The following is a 17,462-nucleotide window of genomic DNA, read 5'->3' as shown; positions in this document are numbered from 1 at the left end:
CATCACTTTCTCATTCCATTCAGTCAGCTATACCGAACAGAGTTTTGTCATCCCTAATTCCATACATTATTTTCCTTTGGAATGGGGTTTTTGAATTCACAGTTTTAAGTGGGCTTACTAGCCACTAAGTTTGGATCCTTAGAATAATGTTTATTAGGCCCAAAAGTATTAACCGGTTCAGACTCCAGACCCAGGCCCAGCAAATTTTCCTTAATAATAATAATATTCCCAGTGGAGCAATATTTTATTAGGGAATCACTTTATAGAAGATACTCTCATCAGTATTTTAAGTCAAATGGTGCGAGATTAGTGTCCAGTCTGTAAGATCCACCATTTCTACTCATCATCCGATTCAGTCGTTTAAACTTTGATAAGGAACGACAGGAGGGTGGGTTCGAGGGTCGATCATGAACGCTGTCGCGCAGTTGCAGAGGCAGTTCGTTGATTACTTCAATTCACTATACAGGGAGGTCAGTACGTATTTACATCTGTATTTGGCTGAATTGCTGAGATTCGAGTTTATCTATTGATTTTTCATGTGGGTTTGTTCTATTAAGTTCGTTTCGCTCTACTGGGGAAATCATTTCATGGATAAAGATTAGATTTTGGGTATGAAGGGGCTATATTTTTGAAATTTTTTTTGGGGGAGGAACTCTTTTTGAAGATTTGTGAATGTTCTGATGCTGATGGGTTGTTATTGTTTGGGTGAAGGGAGTTGTAGACGATCAATTTGCTGAGCTACAGAAGTTGCAAGATGAAAGCACCCCAGATTTTGTGGCTGAGGTTGTTACTCTCTTTTTTGAAGATTGTGAGAAGCTTATCAACAATATGGCTAAAGCTCTGTGAGTATATTTTTGCCTTAATTTCTTGGGTTTTTTTATTGCAGTTAGTTATATTTGCCTTGTTAGAGAAACCTTTCTTGGTGAAAATGGCTTTTGTGTGTGTGTGTGTGTGTGTTAGTTGGATTAGACTTCAATTGTTGAAGAAATGATTGAGTGGGTCCCTTCTTTGTGTTCAGAGATCAGCAGGTAGTGGATTACAAGCAAGTGGACTCCCATGTTCATCAACTGAAGGGTAGCAGCTCCAGGTATTAACTGTTAGGATGAAATATCCCACATCGGTTATAAACCAAGCAAAGTGCCTGTATATAGGAGCAAGCCCCCTCTCCCCTTAATAGGCCTTTTAGGGGGAGGCCCAAGGGGGCCCAGAAATATTTACATTAACAACTTCCTCATTTACTGAACTGCGTAATATGAACTTTTTCCCTTCAAAAATACTTCTTTACTAACCGCTGAGAACTCGACAAAAGCTAATGTAACTCGTAATTGTTCCATCAGCTAATTACAGTGCTTGTAAATTTCTGAGACAATATATGGCTGGTATACAAAATTACAAATAAGAGTGTATTTTAGACTTTAATTTAAGATGAAAGCAGTCTCTGAATTTATATGTCCATTTCTTGCATTTTGATTTCTTTGATTAGAGCATTGCTTTTTGTACAGTGTAGGTGCCATGAGGGTGAAGAATCTGTGCATTGCCTTCAGAACTCACTGTGAAGCCCAAAACCGTGATGGGTGAGCCTTTAGTAAAAAAAATATTTCAATTTTAATTGCTTGTCTAATGAAAAACTCATTGATCATTCAGCGCACTGGTTTATGTTATGTGATGGTATAATGTTGAATCTGAAATCCAACCAAATTTTTTATATATAAGTGTGACTTTGGCTAACTTGGATGAGTCGAGCAGAATGTGTAATTTATACACAACAGTTTCATTTCCAGCTATCAAATTGGATGTCCTTTCTCCGGACATAGTAGTATTAATTCATTTTAGATTTAAGTATATCCAAGACAACAATATTTCGAAAACCCAATAATTTCTTTTGAGGATTGACATAATTCTCGGCAGAAGCATCAAATGTGTTGTTTGCCTGCTGAACAATAGTGGTTTGTGCACTTGGTTAACTTTTGCCAGATGCACTTGAATTTGATTCATTGAGAGTGCCTGTGCAGGTGCGTACGATGCCTGCAGCAAGTGAATAATGAGTACTTGTTTCTGAAGAACAAGCTTCAAACTTTATTCAGGGTAAGTGTGACAAGCTGTACTCAAATAGGCAGTGTTTCCCTGATGCTTTTGATCATATATTTAATGGCTGATGCCTGGTAGGGAAATGAGCTCATATGTTTTTAACAGATTTTCTTTTAAGAAATCAATTACTTTCCAGAAGTCCATTTTTCTTTGTCTTCCATGTTTCAAACTCCATACTGTTGTTTCAGCTTATCTTTCATCTCCTGGTGGTAGAAAATGAGAGATTTTTACTATTTTTGCTTTTTAGAATGTGCACTAAAATGATAAGCATCTGCCTTGCTATTTTTTGTGATGATTTTCACTTGTGTTCTAATCCTTAATTGTGTGGTGATTGCAGCTACAGCAACAGATCCTTGCTGCTGGTGGGTCAATTCCTACGATTGCATGAGTTGCCGTGATAACCTATATAAAGATAAAGTTAAAATGTCAAAGACACATTTCGAGTTCTTGTAGGTGTAGATCCAAGCTGGTTTGACTACTGGGATATTTTCATTCGAATTCTATGTAAAAGCATATCATATTTCATGTACGATGGGAGAGTACGAAGTGAATAAAGAACCTCTAATATACTGCCTAGGAGATGATTTTCTTTGCTGTTTTGCAGTTTACATTTTCTTAATTTTATTCAACCAGGTGCCTCATGTTTACCTTCTGTCTTTGTTCTCATAATTCTTATGTGAAAGTTATTAGTTCATATATGATTAATGGTTGTGTTTGTGTTATCTACATGAATATTCATTCAAGTAATCAGCTGAATGGATTATCCACAGGCTGTTTTTATCATTTGGTGCATGGTTTCTGATTGGAACCAAGCTTTGCCTTCATCAATAGGTCAATGATTAATCAAATAATCATATATTTGCATTATATGGTGGATGCGATTCTTGTGCTGATTTTTTTAGAGTGGATTTATATGCAGAGTTTTGCTCATATTTTTTGGTTCATTGCTTAGCTATGATAGTCACTTGTCAGCTCTAGACTCGCTTCTTTCTTAATTAGGCGAGGTTGTGCTACATTTTATTGTGGCGTCAGATCAAGTTAAAAACCACGTAGTCCGGAATTAGGTTTTCTGGTCTATTTGCCAAAATTTGGCTCTAAGGGTTCCAGGATGTAAATTGGCTACCTCTATACATATATATTACTTAAGTTTATTAAGGTGTTGCCTTTTATGAGAGTTGTGGTCCTGGAAGTGGCAAGATTGATAAGAGATAAGCTGCAAAGCTTGTTACTGATGAAAGATGGTCCCAGTATTGAAGATGTTCTTCTCAAGTGATATGTTTTGGTACTTTCTTAATGGTGCCTCAGTCAGTTTGATACTCTACAAATTTTCTTTTTTTGTTGTTGACTGTTAACCTGGATGGCATTATTTGCCTTTTAGTATCTCATGTGAAGGCAGCCCAGGAGGGAAGGGAATTCTCCAGCATAATGTCTTTGACTGGTGATATATTTTATTTACAGGTGGATTTGCAGGGATTGATATTGTGAAGGAAAGGGCACTGAAAGGTAAATTCTATGATATTATGAAGTAAAGCAAACCAAATATCGTCTGTCTTTACATACATACATACATACGAAATATAACGACATAGGTATATATGCATGGTGGCTCATTCATGTTGGTATAGATGTGCAGGCATGCGGATGCTTTGCAAGTGCAAGCAATGGCTCAGCGAGGGACAAGGAATCCTCAGCCTCGGTAAGAACTGTATGTTTCAGTTGGTGGAATTCGCTAGCTAAAGCCATGGAGAAGCCTTGCAAACAACATCACAATCAGTGAAGTCCCTAAGGTAACTCCCATGCACCCTCACCTTCCTGTACTGAAACATATGAAAATGCAATTCGAACTTGATCATCATAACATGATCTGACCTGTCATGGTTGATCGTATGCCTCTCTGGCTTGAATCTGCGTGGCTCGTCCCAAACTTTGGGTTTGCGACCAAGTCCTTTCTGGCTTAGTATAACAGTCTACCTTTTGGTATGAACAGGACCTCCACTGCTACATTTCCAATGTATTTTCACCCTGTGAGTCTCAGAAATTTTATTAATAGCCCTTGCTTATGGCGGAGGAATAACGTAATTATGAGCATAAGACAACAAGAAACTGAACATAGTGAGCAAGGTTATCAGCTTCTTCAATCCCTGCGCTACTAAACCACCGGTGCCTAGATGAAGAAACTAGTTCTCTAGCAATGACTCCCTCCATTTTCTTCCATTGTTCCCGGAAGGGCGTGAGCGGTGGTGTTAGGAAACCTTTCGTTGCAATTTCCGCAGTCATGGTAAGAGAGTCTTGATACAAAAACAGTGTCTTGTTTCTTCAAGATGTGGCGAGACATTTCAGGACAAGTAACTACGATGACATGAACACAGGAAACACTTCCTAGAGGGATGCAAAAGATATCAGTGTTCATCTCTTGCAGCCCAGTAACTTATCTGTGTGTATGAAGAACAGAGTGCCTGCGAATATGTTCTATTTCCCTAAATTTAAATCATTGTTGGAATCAACTCCTAACCTTCTCTCTTTGGAAGTCATAAGTTCGATTTCTACTGAACATGGAAGTAACATGTACTTATCTGATACGCGTAGTTTGTAGACTATTACGAGGACCCATAAGTTTATGCAGTATATACCCAAATGATAATAACTACAAGTTCCCATATCATAAAAGAACTCCATTTATAAGATCGTTGTCCTGGGTTTTGCTGCTATATGACGTCGTCAACGAGAATTAATTATTGGGGATAGACAGATCGGTAAAACAATGGTAGCCATAGATGTGATTCTCAATTAACAAGGGGAAAATATAGTATGTGTTTATGTAGCTATTGGTCAAAAAGCATCCTTTGTGGCTTAGGTGGTGACTACTTTACAGGAAAGCGGAGCAATGAAATATACTATTGTGGTAGTTGAAACGGCGGATTCTCCAACTACATTATAGTAGCTCGCCCCTTATACCAGAGCGGCTCTAGCTGAATATTGCCTTATACCATAGCGGCTCTAGCGGAATATTTTATGGTTTAGTCGCTCATGATAAGCTGTAAAAGATGGCCCTAGTATTCAAGCAGAATCAATTTCGTCTACCCAGATAGGACCTAGTGATGAATATGTATTTGTATATATATAATGTGCTAGCATGCACTCATTCATTCATCCAATTTGCATAAACAGTGGCAGGCACAGTGAAAGTGAAGGAACAAAACAGACCCATTTTGGGGGGTTGATGAAGAAAGCAAAGCTTAGCTCACTCAGCTGGGATGAAAAAGACGAGAGTGATGACCGGACCTCTATTTTGAGGTCCTAATACTATCTAATTAGGAGGTTCTAGTGCTTATAGTAATTCATTTGTGTTTAAATAAAGTAATTTTACCCTTATACATGTTTCCCGTTGGTTCTGCAGGAAATCGGGCTTAAATGACTGAATTGGGCAAGTTGGAGCACTTTTTGGGCACTTTTTGCTGTGAGGTGTCGGGACTTAGATTATGAAGATATTCTTGAAGACTACAAGCTCCAACGGTACACTAATCTATGGCCGAGATTGAATTGTTTTATGAATGGATTAGATTACAACAAGACTTGAAGGGTTAAGATGATCATTTAAAGGTGAATCCAATGGTTGTGCATAAGACAACATTCTTGCTTGCAATTTTTGACTTAAAAGAAGATCTTACTTGATTTTTGGAGTCAAAGATGGCTGCAAGTTGCTACACATTTAAAAGGAAATTGTTGGAGATACCAATGCCAAGATTTGGTGCAAGTTTGATCAAATGGTCAAAGATGACAAAATTGTTGGAGATACCAAGGTCAAGATTTGGTGCAAGTTTAATCAAATGGTCAAAGATGGCTGCAAGTGCACATGACAACTCAAATCTTGCAAAGCTAGACTTGGAAAATAATGCAAGTGCAACGGCTACATATTGCAAGGTTGAGATTTAATGAATTATTTCATTCACTTCTCCAACATGAAGCCACCATAGGAGTAGTGTAGATCTAGTTTCTCTCTCTAAGTTTTCTTTGTTGTTTTTTGGTGCTTTCTCTTGATTTTGTATAAACTCTGATTTAGATGACAATAGATTGGATGTTTATTGCAATAATCATGAGTGGGTAGTTCTCTTCTCTAGTTTCTAATCCCGAAAGGTGGATGCAAGGTTTCGATTACTCAAGGTATGCTCAAAGGGTCGTAGTTTCGATCCTTCTCTTTTAATTTCGTGATAGTTGTGTGATTGGATATATGAGAATGACATATTTGATTGTATTCTTAGATTGTCTAGTCTAGGGATTGCATCTAATGTGTTAGATTGAGAATTGTTAAATCCATTGCATGATTTCCTTAATTAATTGAGTTTTCCATTGCATAGCTATTAATTATGTGTATTGATGATGGGGTTTTGGGTTAATTTAGGAATGTGCATGGGAGAGTTATGGTTAATTGATCTTTGAGTGTGAAACTAGGGTGTTAGCCAAGCCGAGCCCCAAGGGGGAACATTAATCCATAATATTAGGTGCTTATCCCTTTGCGTTCATCGTAGATTAAGAGACCCGATGGCCTACATGTATGAATTGAAGTCTTATATCCCAATTCTCTTTGCATATGCATGATTGATAGTATCACACAATGCATTGTGTATGGTTGTGTGTGTTTGCAATGATACCTTGAGTATGAGAACCGAGTAACCACCGGGACGGATTAGAGACTAGGTTTTTAATTAATTGTTTTAAATCCAATTTGTGCTTACTTTGATTACAAAATCGCTCATGCTACCGAGTCATTCGGCCCATTTCTTTTACTTGCTTTTATTTGATATTCATTGTGTTTATTAGTGTTAGCTAGTCATTTGCATATCATTCACTTCAAATTTGCATTGCTTCCTCGTGGATCGATACCGGACTCACCGGTTTATTACTTGACGATACCCTACACTTGGGGTAAGTACACACACACACTTTGGTGTCGGTCAAGTTTTTGGCGCCGTTGCCGGGGAAGCGAGTGTCAAAGACGGAGCTGGGTGGCTTGTAGATGCTAGCTTTATGCTATTAAACACCATCAAATAAGGAAGGAGCACGGTCACGCTTCAAGGGTAACTTCATTCCTCCCTTTTACTTGCTTTGTAGTGTAGTCGATTTAGTGTAGTTGCTGAAAAAAAAAAAAAAAAAAAATTTTTTGTGAGGAGAACTTGGCGGATGGGGCTAACTTAGATTCCTGTGGGCGATGGATGCCACCTTGTTTGCTGCTTGGTAGTGATACGTTGTTTGAGAGAGTTTTGTGCATTTTTATTTTTATCACTACTTGCTACATCTTGGTGTGTTATTGTTCCTAAGGTTGATTGTTGCTCTATTCCTATCCTTGCTCTTGTTCTTGCTTAATATTGTTCTTGGTTGTTCATTAAAAAAAAAAAAAATAATCTTGTGTTACTTGACGTGGTTGAGTGCTACTTTTGTGTGTTACTTGCTATTGTTCCTTGCCATCATGTCTCAACCTAGAGATAATGTTAGTGGGCATGGGTATAATAGAGATGGGATAAGTGGTGATATAAATGTGAGTGATGCGGGGAGTGTACGTGGGGGTGATATGAATCTTGATGCATTGCGTCGTCTTTTGCAACATGTGAATATTGATGAGTTGATGAATCCGGTGCAAGGGCAAGATGTCCAAATTGGCAATGCCCAAAATTTGTAAAATGTTCAAGTTGAGCATGCTTTGCAAAATGCACCTCAACCACTTCAACAAGACAATGCGGCGCAATTTGCCCCACAAAATGTCCACCCACCTATGTATTATCAAATGCCACAAGTGCCACAATATGCTCCCTTCGGACAAAATTTACATGCACCTCCTCCTTTTGACTACATTCATGCACATGAGTACCAACCCTTTAGGCAAGCACAATCTTCACACCAATGTATAGCTCCACCATCTTACCAACCATGCACCCCACCCCAAGAGAGATCACTTGAGGATACGCTTCAAATATTCATGGAAGCTCAATTGGAGGTTAATCAAAGGAGATTTGAATTTCGTGAGCAAACCAATAGAGCCTTGGAAGATTTAAGAAGCCAATTGACAAAGATCACTCAAACATTAGAATTTCAATTCGAAACTTCAAGTGAGGGGTTGGATGTGCAAGAACAAGAACAACCCATCATTACCTCAGGGAGTGGGATAGTAATTGACAATACCATGACTCCTAAGGTAAGTGAGGATGAGAAATTAGTGGAAGAAGTGGGTGGTGAGGTGAAAAATGTTGTAGTTGGAGATAAATCATGTCGAGACAAGGACAATTATCAAGTTGAAAAGGTTGACGAAAAGAGCGAAGAGAAGAGAAATGAAGAGAAAGAGGAGAACAAAGTGAGACCAAAAGGGAATGAGTTACACCTTGGGAGGGCAATTGAGTACATCCCTAAGCTTTATATTCACTCTTATGTTGAGGACAAATTAAAGTTGACACTTGCACATGATTCAATTGAGGTTGTACTAGCATTGGTTGAGAAAGGTAGTAAACTTTTGATTGAGGGAGATGCTATGAAAGGAGTTTTGAAATCCTTAACTATTTACGGTGTGGGATTTTTGTCCTCTCTTTTAGGAGCTTTAGAGCCTTCCCCACTCAAAGTTGAATCATACCAAGTGCATCCTCAAAAACCAAAAAAAATACCTTTACCAAGTGGATTTAAAAAGTCCTCTAAATGCTACTTTGCACAGAAATTTTTTACAGAAATTAAAAAAGTATGGCGTCCCAAATCCCAATTACAATTTTTTCCATGTGAGTTTCGGGAAAAAGGGACCGAATCATGCGTGGTCCGTCATGTTCCTCAACATGGGAGTAGTGATTATGAGGATGTTCTTGGGATCTCAAGGATCCCAATTCTCCCATGTGTCATGGTTAGACTCCACCCTTGTACCATAGTATGGTTGTGATTAGTTTTGATTTGATTTCAATTTTGGTGTGTTTTTGTATGTTCACAATGCATCTCACAATTTGTTCTTGCCTTGTTTTTCATTCTTGACATTGGGGACAATGTCTCATTTAAGTTGGGGGTGAGTGAATTGTGAATTCATTGTGAAACTTGCTTTATTTTGGTGTGCTTTTGTGAATATCAAAAATTTGAAAATTTTGAAAAAAAAATAAAAATAAAAAGTCTTGTTGTGTCATGCTTGGATAGTGTGGTTGGTATTTAACTTTTTCAGGATATGCTTCGTTTCTCATGATTCCAACCACTTTTGAAGAGTATGGTATGATTTCCTACCCTCTATCCTATTGTGTTGTGCTTTGTTGTTCATACATGCTAGATGGACTTTAGGAGGGGATGGATAGACGCTTTTGAGATTCACTACCAATTTGAACGTTAATTTATTATTCTTGTTCAAACGTGCAAGTGTAGAGTAGGTTTCTTGGTTTCTTTTGTGAAGTTGATACATGCAATTGAGTGGGATAATTGTAATCAATCTTTCTTTGGATGATTGGGACCTAGTTTGATATAAAATTGTGTAGTTAAGCAGACATCTTGGCATTGAAGCATTTGTATGACTGCGTTTTTTGGATTCTTTTGTCTGAAAAATTACCTTTTTACCCTTCTCATTCTTTTGAACCATTCTTCATTGATATACATTGGGTTTCGGGTGATGCTCTTCATTGATATTCATTTGACATCCTATGAGCGTGTTCTTCAATAGCTTTGCAAATACTATATTTGATTACTGAGAAGTGTGATTTTTGTATTTGCCACTTGCTTATGAACTTAGGATTGAAGGATTCACTAGGTTGAGAGATTTGAGCTTAGCCTATTCATTTGTGAGTGATTATAAGCCCCAAATTTCTTTAAGCCTCTTGATTTCACTTACATGCCTTGTGTGAGCTATTTTCTATTTCCCATCTTTGGTTGCAAGGTTGAGTAGGAGCTTGAAAAATAAATCGGTAGTGATATTACCCCTCCTTATTATGAGAAAAAAAATTATGAGGGTTGTTGTATAAATGATGTTATATTCAAAAAAAAAAAAAAAAAAAAAATGGGTGTATGCAATAAAGTTAATCCTTTGTGTGTAAAGGATGAGAAGTGTTTGAATTTGTGGTACAATGGAAGGGGTGACAAAATGAGAATTTAGCTCACATGTTTGAACTTAACCTTGCAACTTGTTACCTAGATTCAAATTCTTCCTACCTTGTCCCATGACCACATTACAACCCAGTTAACCTTTTGATGAATTTGATCCAAGGTAAGCAAGTGAGTTGGTGAATGCATTAGTTGCTCTTGTAGGTGATTTCTTTCTCAAAGCTATGCCCATCCAAAATTATCTTTCATAAACACATACATTTAATTCAATTGTGTAAGTCATTCACTTAGCACAATGATTTCATGTTTTTGTGTACATTTGGGATTGGGAATTTATGAACACCAAAAGGGTCCATAACAAGGTTTTGCTTGTGTGAATGTGTTGAGTTGTCTAGTTTGATTGCTAGTTTGATTGCACATATATTTTTCATAGTATAAAATGTTCTTGGTCTTTTTTAAGGGGATTGAGATTGATTTTCCAAAGAGTTTGCATGTTTTCGACTAGCGGGGGAATTGGGGGATTAGCTCTATTTCTTGCATGTGAGAACTTAAGAATAATTTATGGTGCTTTCAAAGTAATAGTGGATCCCTTGGTAAGTGTTTGTGGGTATCGCTCTGATAAGCCCTCACGAGACTACAACTCGTCCACTAGGGTGACCTAGGGGTTTAAAGGCTTGTTGCATGCGCTAAATGCAACCGTGATGCCTACGTCAGTGAGTTAGGATTTTATTTAGCAAATTTTAGTTTTAGAAGTGTTTGCATTGCTAGGGACTAGCAACGTCTAAGTTGGGGGGTGTGACCGGACCTCTATTTTGAGGTCCTAATACTATCTAATTAGGAGGTTCTAGTGCTTATAGTAATTCATTTGTGTTTAAATAAAGTAATTTTACCCTTATACATGTTTCCCGTTGGTTCTGCAGGAAATCGGGCTTAAATGACTGAATTGGGCAAGTTGGAGCACTTTTTGGGCACTTTTTGCTGTGAGGTGTCGGGACTTAGATTATGAAGATATTCTTGAAGACTACAAGCTCCAACGGTACACTAATCTATGGCCGAGATTGAATTGTTTTATGAATGGATTAGATTACAACAAGACTTGAAGGGTTAAGATGATCATTTAAAGGTGAATCCAATGGTTGTGCATAAGACAACATTCTTGCTTGCAATTTTTGACTTAAAAGAAGATCTTACTTGATTTTTGGAGTCAAAGATGGCTGCAAGTTGCTACACATTTAAAAGGAAATTGTTGGAGATACCAATGCCAAGATTTGGTGCAAGTTTGATCAAATGGTCAAAGATGACAAAATTGTTGGAGATACCAAGGTCAAGATTTGGTGCAAGTTTAATCAAATGGTCAAAGATGGCTGCAAGTGCACATGACAACTCAAATCTTGCAAAGCTAGACTTGGAAAATAATGCAAGTGCAACGGCTACATATTGCAAGGTTGAGATTTAATGAATTATTTCATTCACTTCTCCAACATGAAGCCACCATAGGAGTAGTGTAGATCTAGTTTCTCTCTCTAAGTTTTCTTTGTTGTTTTTTGGTGCTTTCTCTTGATTTTGTATAAACTCTGATTTAGATGACAATAGATTGGATGTTTATTGCAATAATCATGAGTGGGTAGTTCTCTTCTCTAGTTTCTAATCCCGAAAGGTGGATGCAAGGTTTCGATTACTCAAGGTATGCTCAAAGGGTCGTAGTTTCGATCCTTCTCTTTTAATTTCGTGATAGTTGTGTGATTGGATATATGAGAATGACATATTTGATTGTATTCTTAGATTGTCTAGTCTAGGGATTGCATCTAATGTGTTAGATTGAGAATTGTTAAATCCATTGCATGATTTCCTTAATTAATTGAGTTTTCCATTGCATAGCTATTAATTATGTGTATTGATGATGGGGTTTTGGGTTAATTTAGGAATGTGCATGGGAGAGTTATGGTTAATTGATCTTTGAGTGTGAAACTAGGGTGTTAGCCAAGCCGAGCCCCAAGGGGGAACATTAATCCATAATATTAGGTGCTTATCCCTTTGCGTTCATCGTAGATTAAGAGACCCGATGGCCTACATGTATGAATTGAAGTCTTATATCCCAATTCTCTTTGCATATGCATGATTGATAGTATCACACAATGCATTGTGTATGGTTGTGTGTGTTTGCAATGATACCTTGAGTATGAGAACCGAGTAACCACCGGGACGGATTAGAGACTAGGTTTTTAATTAATTGTTTTAAATCCAATTTGTGCTTACTTTGATTACAAAATCGCTCATGCTACCGAGTCATTCGGCCCATTTCTTTTACTTGCTTTTATTTGATATTCATTGTGTTTATTAGTGTTAGCTAGTCATTTGCATATCATTCACTTCAAATTTGCATTGCTTCCTCGTGGATCGATACCGGACTCACCGGTTTATTACTTGACGATACCCTACACTTGGGGTAAGTACACACACACACTTTGGTGTCGGTCAAGTTTTTGGCGCCGTTGCCGGGGAAGCGAGTGTCAAAGACGGAGCTGGGTGGCTTGTAGATGCTAGCTTTATGCTATTAAACACCATCAAATAAGGAAGGAGCACGGTCACGCTTCAAGGGTAACTTCATTCCTCCCTTTTACTTGCTTTGTAGTGTAGTCGATTTAGTGTAGTTGCTGAAAAAAAAAAAAAAAAAAAAATTTTTTGTGAGGAGAACTTGGCGGATGGGGCTAACTTAGATTCCTGTGGGCGATGGATGCCACCTTGTTTGCTGCTTGGTAGTGATACGTTGTTTGAGAGAGTTTTGTGCATTTTTATTTTTATCACTACTTGCTACATCTTGGTGTGTTATTGTTCCTAAGGTTGATTGTTGCTCTATTCCTATCCTTGCTCTTGTTCTTGCTTAATATTGTTCTTGGTTGTTCATTAAAAAAAAAAAAAATAATCTTGTGTTACTTGACGTGGTTGAGTGCTACTTTTGTGTGTTACTTGCTATTGTTCCTTGCCATCATGTCTCAACCTAGAGATAATGTTAGTGGGCATGGGTATAATAGAGATGGGATAAGTGGTGATATAAATGTGAGTGATGCGGGGAGTGTACGTGGGGGTGATATGAATCTTGATGCATTGCGTCGTCTTTTGCAACATGTGAATATTGATGAGTTGATGAATCCGGTGCAAGGGCAAGATGTCCAAATTGGCAATGCCCAAAATTTGTAAAATGTTCAAGTTGAGCATGCTTTGCAAAATGCACCTCAACCACTTCAACAAGACAATGCGGCGCAATTTGCCCCACAAAATGTCCACCCACCTATGTATTATCAAATGCCACAAGTGCCACAATATGCTCCCTTCGGACAAAATTTACATGCACCTCCTCCTTTTGACTACATTCATGCACATGAGTACCAACCCTTTAGGCAAGCACAATCTTCACACCAATGTATAGCTCCACCATCTTACCAACCATGCACCCCACCCCAAGAGAGATCACTTGAGGATACGCTTCAAATATTCATGGAAGCTCAATTGGAGGTTAATCAAAGGAGATTTGAATTTCGTGAGCAAACCAATAGAGCCTTGGAAGATTTAAGAAGCCAATTGACAAAGATCACTCAAACATTAGAATTTCAATTCGAAACTTCAAGTGAGGGGTTGGATGTGCAAGAACAAGAACAACCCATCATTACCTCAGGGAGTGGGATAGTAATTGACAATACCATGACTCCTAAGGTAAGTGAGGATGAGAAATTAGTGGAAGAAGTGGGTGGTGAGGTGAAAAATGTTGTAGTTGGAGATAAATCATGTCGAGACAAGGACAATTATCAAGTTGAAAAGGTTGACGAAAAGAGCGAAGAGAAGAGAAATGAAGAGAAAGAGGAGAACAAAGTGAGACCAAAAGGGAATGAGTTACACCTTGGGAGGGCAATTGAGTACATCCCTAAGCTTTATATTCACTCTTATGTTGAGGACAAATTAAAGTTGACACTTGCACATGATTCAATTGAGGTTGTACTAGCATTGGTTGAGAAAGGTAGTAAACTTTTGATTGAGGGAGATGCTATGAAAGGAGTTTTGAAATCCTTAACTATTTACGGTGTGGGATTTTTGTCCTCTCTTTTAGGAGCTTTAGAGCCTTCCCCACTCAAAGTTGAATCATACCAAGTGCATCCTCAAAAACCAAAAAAAATACCTTTACCAAGTGGATTTAAAAAGTCCTCTAAATGCTACTTTGCACAGAAATTTTTTACAGAAATTAAAAAAGTATGGCGTCCCAAATCCCAATTACAATTTTTTCCATGTGAGTTTCGGGAAAAAGGGACCGAATCATGCGTGGTCCGTCATGTTCCTCAACATGGGAGTAGTGATTATGAGGATGTTCTTGGGATCTCAAGGATCCCAATTCTCCCATGTGTCATGGTTAGACTCCACCCTTGTACCATAGTATGGTTGTGATTAGTTTTGATTTGATTTCAATTTTGGTGTGTTTTTGTATGTTCACAATGCATCTCACAATTTGTTCTTGCCTTGTTTTTCATTCTTGACATTGGGGACAATGTCTCATTTAAGTTGGGGGTGAGTGAATTGTGAATTCATTGTGAAACTTGCTTTATTTTGGTGTGCTTTTGTGAATATCAAAAATTTGAAAATTTTGAAAAAAAAATAAAAATAAAAAGTCTTGTTGTGTCATGCTTGGATAGTGTGGTTGGTATTTAACTTTTTCAGGATATGCTTCGTTTCTCATGATTCCAACCACTTTTGAAGAGTATGGTATGATTTCCTACCCTCTATCCTATTGTGTTGTGCTTTGTTGTTCATACATGCTAGATGGACTTTAGGAGGGGATGGATAGACGCTTTTGAGATTCACTACCAATTTGAACGTTAATTTATTATTCTTGTTCAAACGTGCAAGTGTAGAGTAGGTTTCTTGGTTTCTTTTGTGAAGTTGATACATGCAATTGAGTGGGATAATTGTAATCAATCTTTCTTTGGATGATTGGGACCTAGTTTGATATAAAATTGTGTAGTTAAGCAGACATCTTGGCATTGAAGCATTTGTATGACTGCGTTTTTTGGATTCTTTTGTCTGAAAAATTACCTTTTTACCCTTCTCATTCTTTTGAACCATTCTTCATTGATATACATTGGGTTTCGGGTGATGCTCTTCATTGATATTCATTTGACATCCTATGAGCGTGTTCTTCAATAGCTTTGCAAATACTATATTTGATTACTGAGAAGTGTGATTTTTGTATTTGCCACTTGCTTATGAACTTAGGATTGAAGGATTCACTAGGTTGAGAGATTTGAGCTTAGCCTATTCATTTGTGAGTGATTATAAGCCCCAAATTTCTTTAAGCCTCTTGATTTCACTTACATGCCTTGTGTGAGCTATTTTCTATTTCCCATCTTTGGTTGCAAGGTTGAGTAGGAGCTTGAAAAATAAATCGGTAGTGATATTACCCCTCCTTATTATGAGAAAAAAAATTATGAGGGTTGTTGTATAAATGATGTTATATTCAAAAAAAAAAAAAAAAAAAATGGGTGTATGCAATAAAGTTAATCCTTTGTGTGTAAAGGATGAGAAGTGTTTGAATTTGTGGTACAATGGAAGGGGTGACAAAATGAGAATTTAGCTCACATGTTTGAACTTAACCTTGCAACTTGTTACCTAGATTCAAATTCTTCCTACCTTGTCCCATGACCACATTACAACCCAGTTAACCTTTTGATGAATTTGATCCAAGGTAAGCAAGTGAGTTGGTGAATGCATTAGTTGCTCTTGTAGGTGATTTCTTTCTCAAAGCTATGCCCATCCAAAATTATCTTTCATAAACACATACATTTAATTCAATTGTGTAAGTCATTCACTTAGCACAATGATTTCATGTTTTTGTGTACATTTGGGATTGGGAATTTATGAACACCAAAAGGGTCCATAACAAGGTTTTGCTTGTGTGAATGTGTTGAGTTGTCTAGTTTGATTGCTAGTTTGATTGCACATATATTTTTCATAGTATAAAATGTTCTTGGTCTTTTTTAAGGGGATTGAGATTGATTTTCCAAAGAGTTTGCATGTTTTCGACTAGCGGGGGAATTGGGGGATTAGCTCTATTTCTTGCATGTGAGAACTTAAGAATAATTTATGGTGCTTTCAAAGTAATAGTGGATCCCTTGGTAAGTGTTTGTGGGTATCGCTCTGATAAGCCCTCACGAGACTACAACTCGTCCACTAGGGTGACCTAGGGGTTTAAAGGCTTGTTGCATGCGCTAAATGCAACCGTGATGCCTACGTCAGTGAGTTAGGATTTTATTTAGCAAATTTTAGTTTTAGAAGTGTTTGCATTGCTAGGGACTAGCAACGTCTAAGTTGGGGGGTGTGACCGGACCTCTATTTTGAGGTCCTAATACTATCTAATTAGGAGGTTCTAGTGCTTATAGTAATTCATTTGTGTTTAAATAAAGTAATTTTACCCTTATACATGTTTCCCGTTGGTTCTGCAGGAAATCGGGCTTAAATGACTGAATTGGGCAAGTTGGAGCACTTTTTGGGCACTTTTTGCTGTGAGGTGTCGGGACTTAGATTATGAAGATATTCTTGAAGACTACAAGCTCCAACGGTACACTAATCTATGGCCGAGATTGAATTGTTTTATGAATGGATTAGATTACAACAAGACTTGAAGGGTTAAGATGATCATTTAAAGGTGAATCCAATGGTTGTGCATAAGACAACATTCTTGCTTGCAATTTTTGACTTAAAAGAAGATCTTACTTGATTTTTGGAGTCAAAGATGGCTGCAAGTTGCTACACATTTAAAAGGAAATTGTTGGAGATACCAATGCCAAGATTTGGTGCAAGTTTGATCAAATGGTCAAAGATGACAAAATTGTTGGAGATACCAAGGTCAAGATTTGGTGCAAGTTTAATCAAATGGTCAAAGATGGCTGCAAGTGCACATGACAACTCAAATCTTGCAAAGCTAGACTTGGAAAATAATGCAAGTGCAACGGCTACATATTGCAAGGTTGAGATTTAATGAATTATTTCATTCACTTCTCCAACATGAAGCCACCATAGGAGTAGTGTAGATCTAGTTTCTCTCTCTAAGTTTTCTTTGTTGTTTTTTGGTGCTTTCTCTTGATTTTGTATAAACTCTGATTTAGATGACAATAGATTGGATGTTTATTGCAATAATCATGAGTGGGTAGTTCTCTTCTCTAGTTTCTAATCCCGAAAGGTGGATGCAAGGTTTCGATTACTCAAGGTATGCTCAAAGGGTCGTAGTTTCGATCCTTCTCTTTTAATTTCGTGATAGTTGTGTGATTGGATATATGAGAATGACATAT

The 17,462-nt window shown here is 37.6% G+C and overlaps 1 protein-coding gene across 1 annotated transcript; it reads left to right on the top strand.

The window, feature by feature from the left end:
• The first annotated feature begins 281 nt into the window (after positions 1–281).
• On the top strand, positions 282–2,740 carry LOC119984436 (histidine-containing phosphotransfer protein 5). Its single transcript, XM_038828377.1, has 6 exons — positions 282–470; positions 712–842; positions 1,019–1,087; positions 1,503–1,574; positions 2,013–2,085; positions 2,426–2,740. Exons 1-6 carry the CDS (start codon positions 408–410, stop codon positions 2,474–2,476), a joined length of 459 nt encoding a protein of 152 aa, XP_038684305.1. The 5' UTR covers positions 282–407; the 3' UTR covers positions 2,477–2,740.
• Positions 2,741–17,462: the final 14,722 nt, after the last annotated feature.

The sequence above is a fragment of the Tripterygium wilfordii genome, chromosome 18, assembly GCF_013401445.1.
Source record: "Tripterygium wilfordii isolate XIE 37 chromosome 18, ASM1340144v1, whole genome shotgun sequence".
NCBI lineage: Eukaryota > Viridiplantae > Streptophyta > Magnoliopsida > Celastrales > Celastraceae > Tripterygium > Tripterygium wilfordii.
The sequence above is the reverse complement of the archived record's forward strand: the minus strand, read 5'-3'. Positions and strand labels throughout refer to the sequence as shown.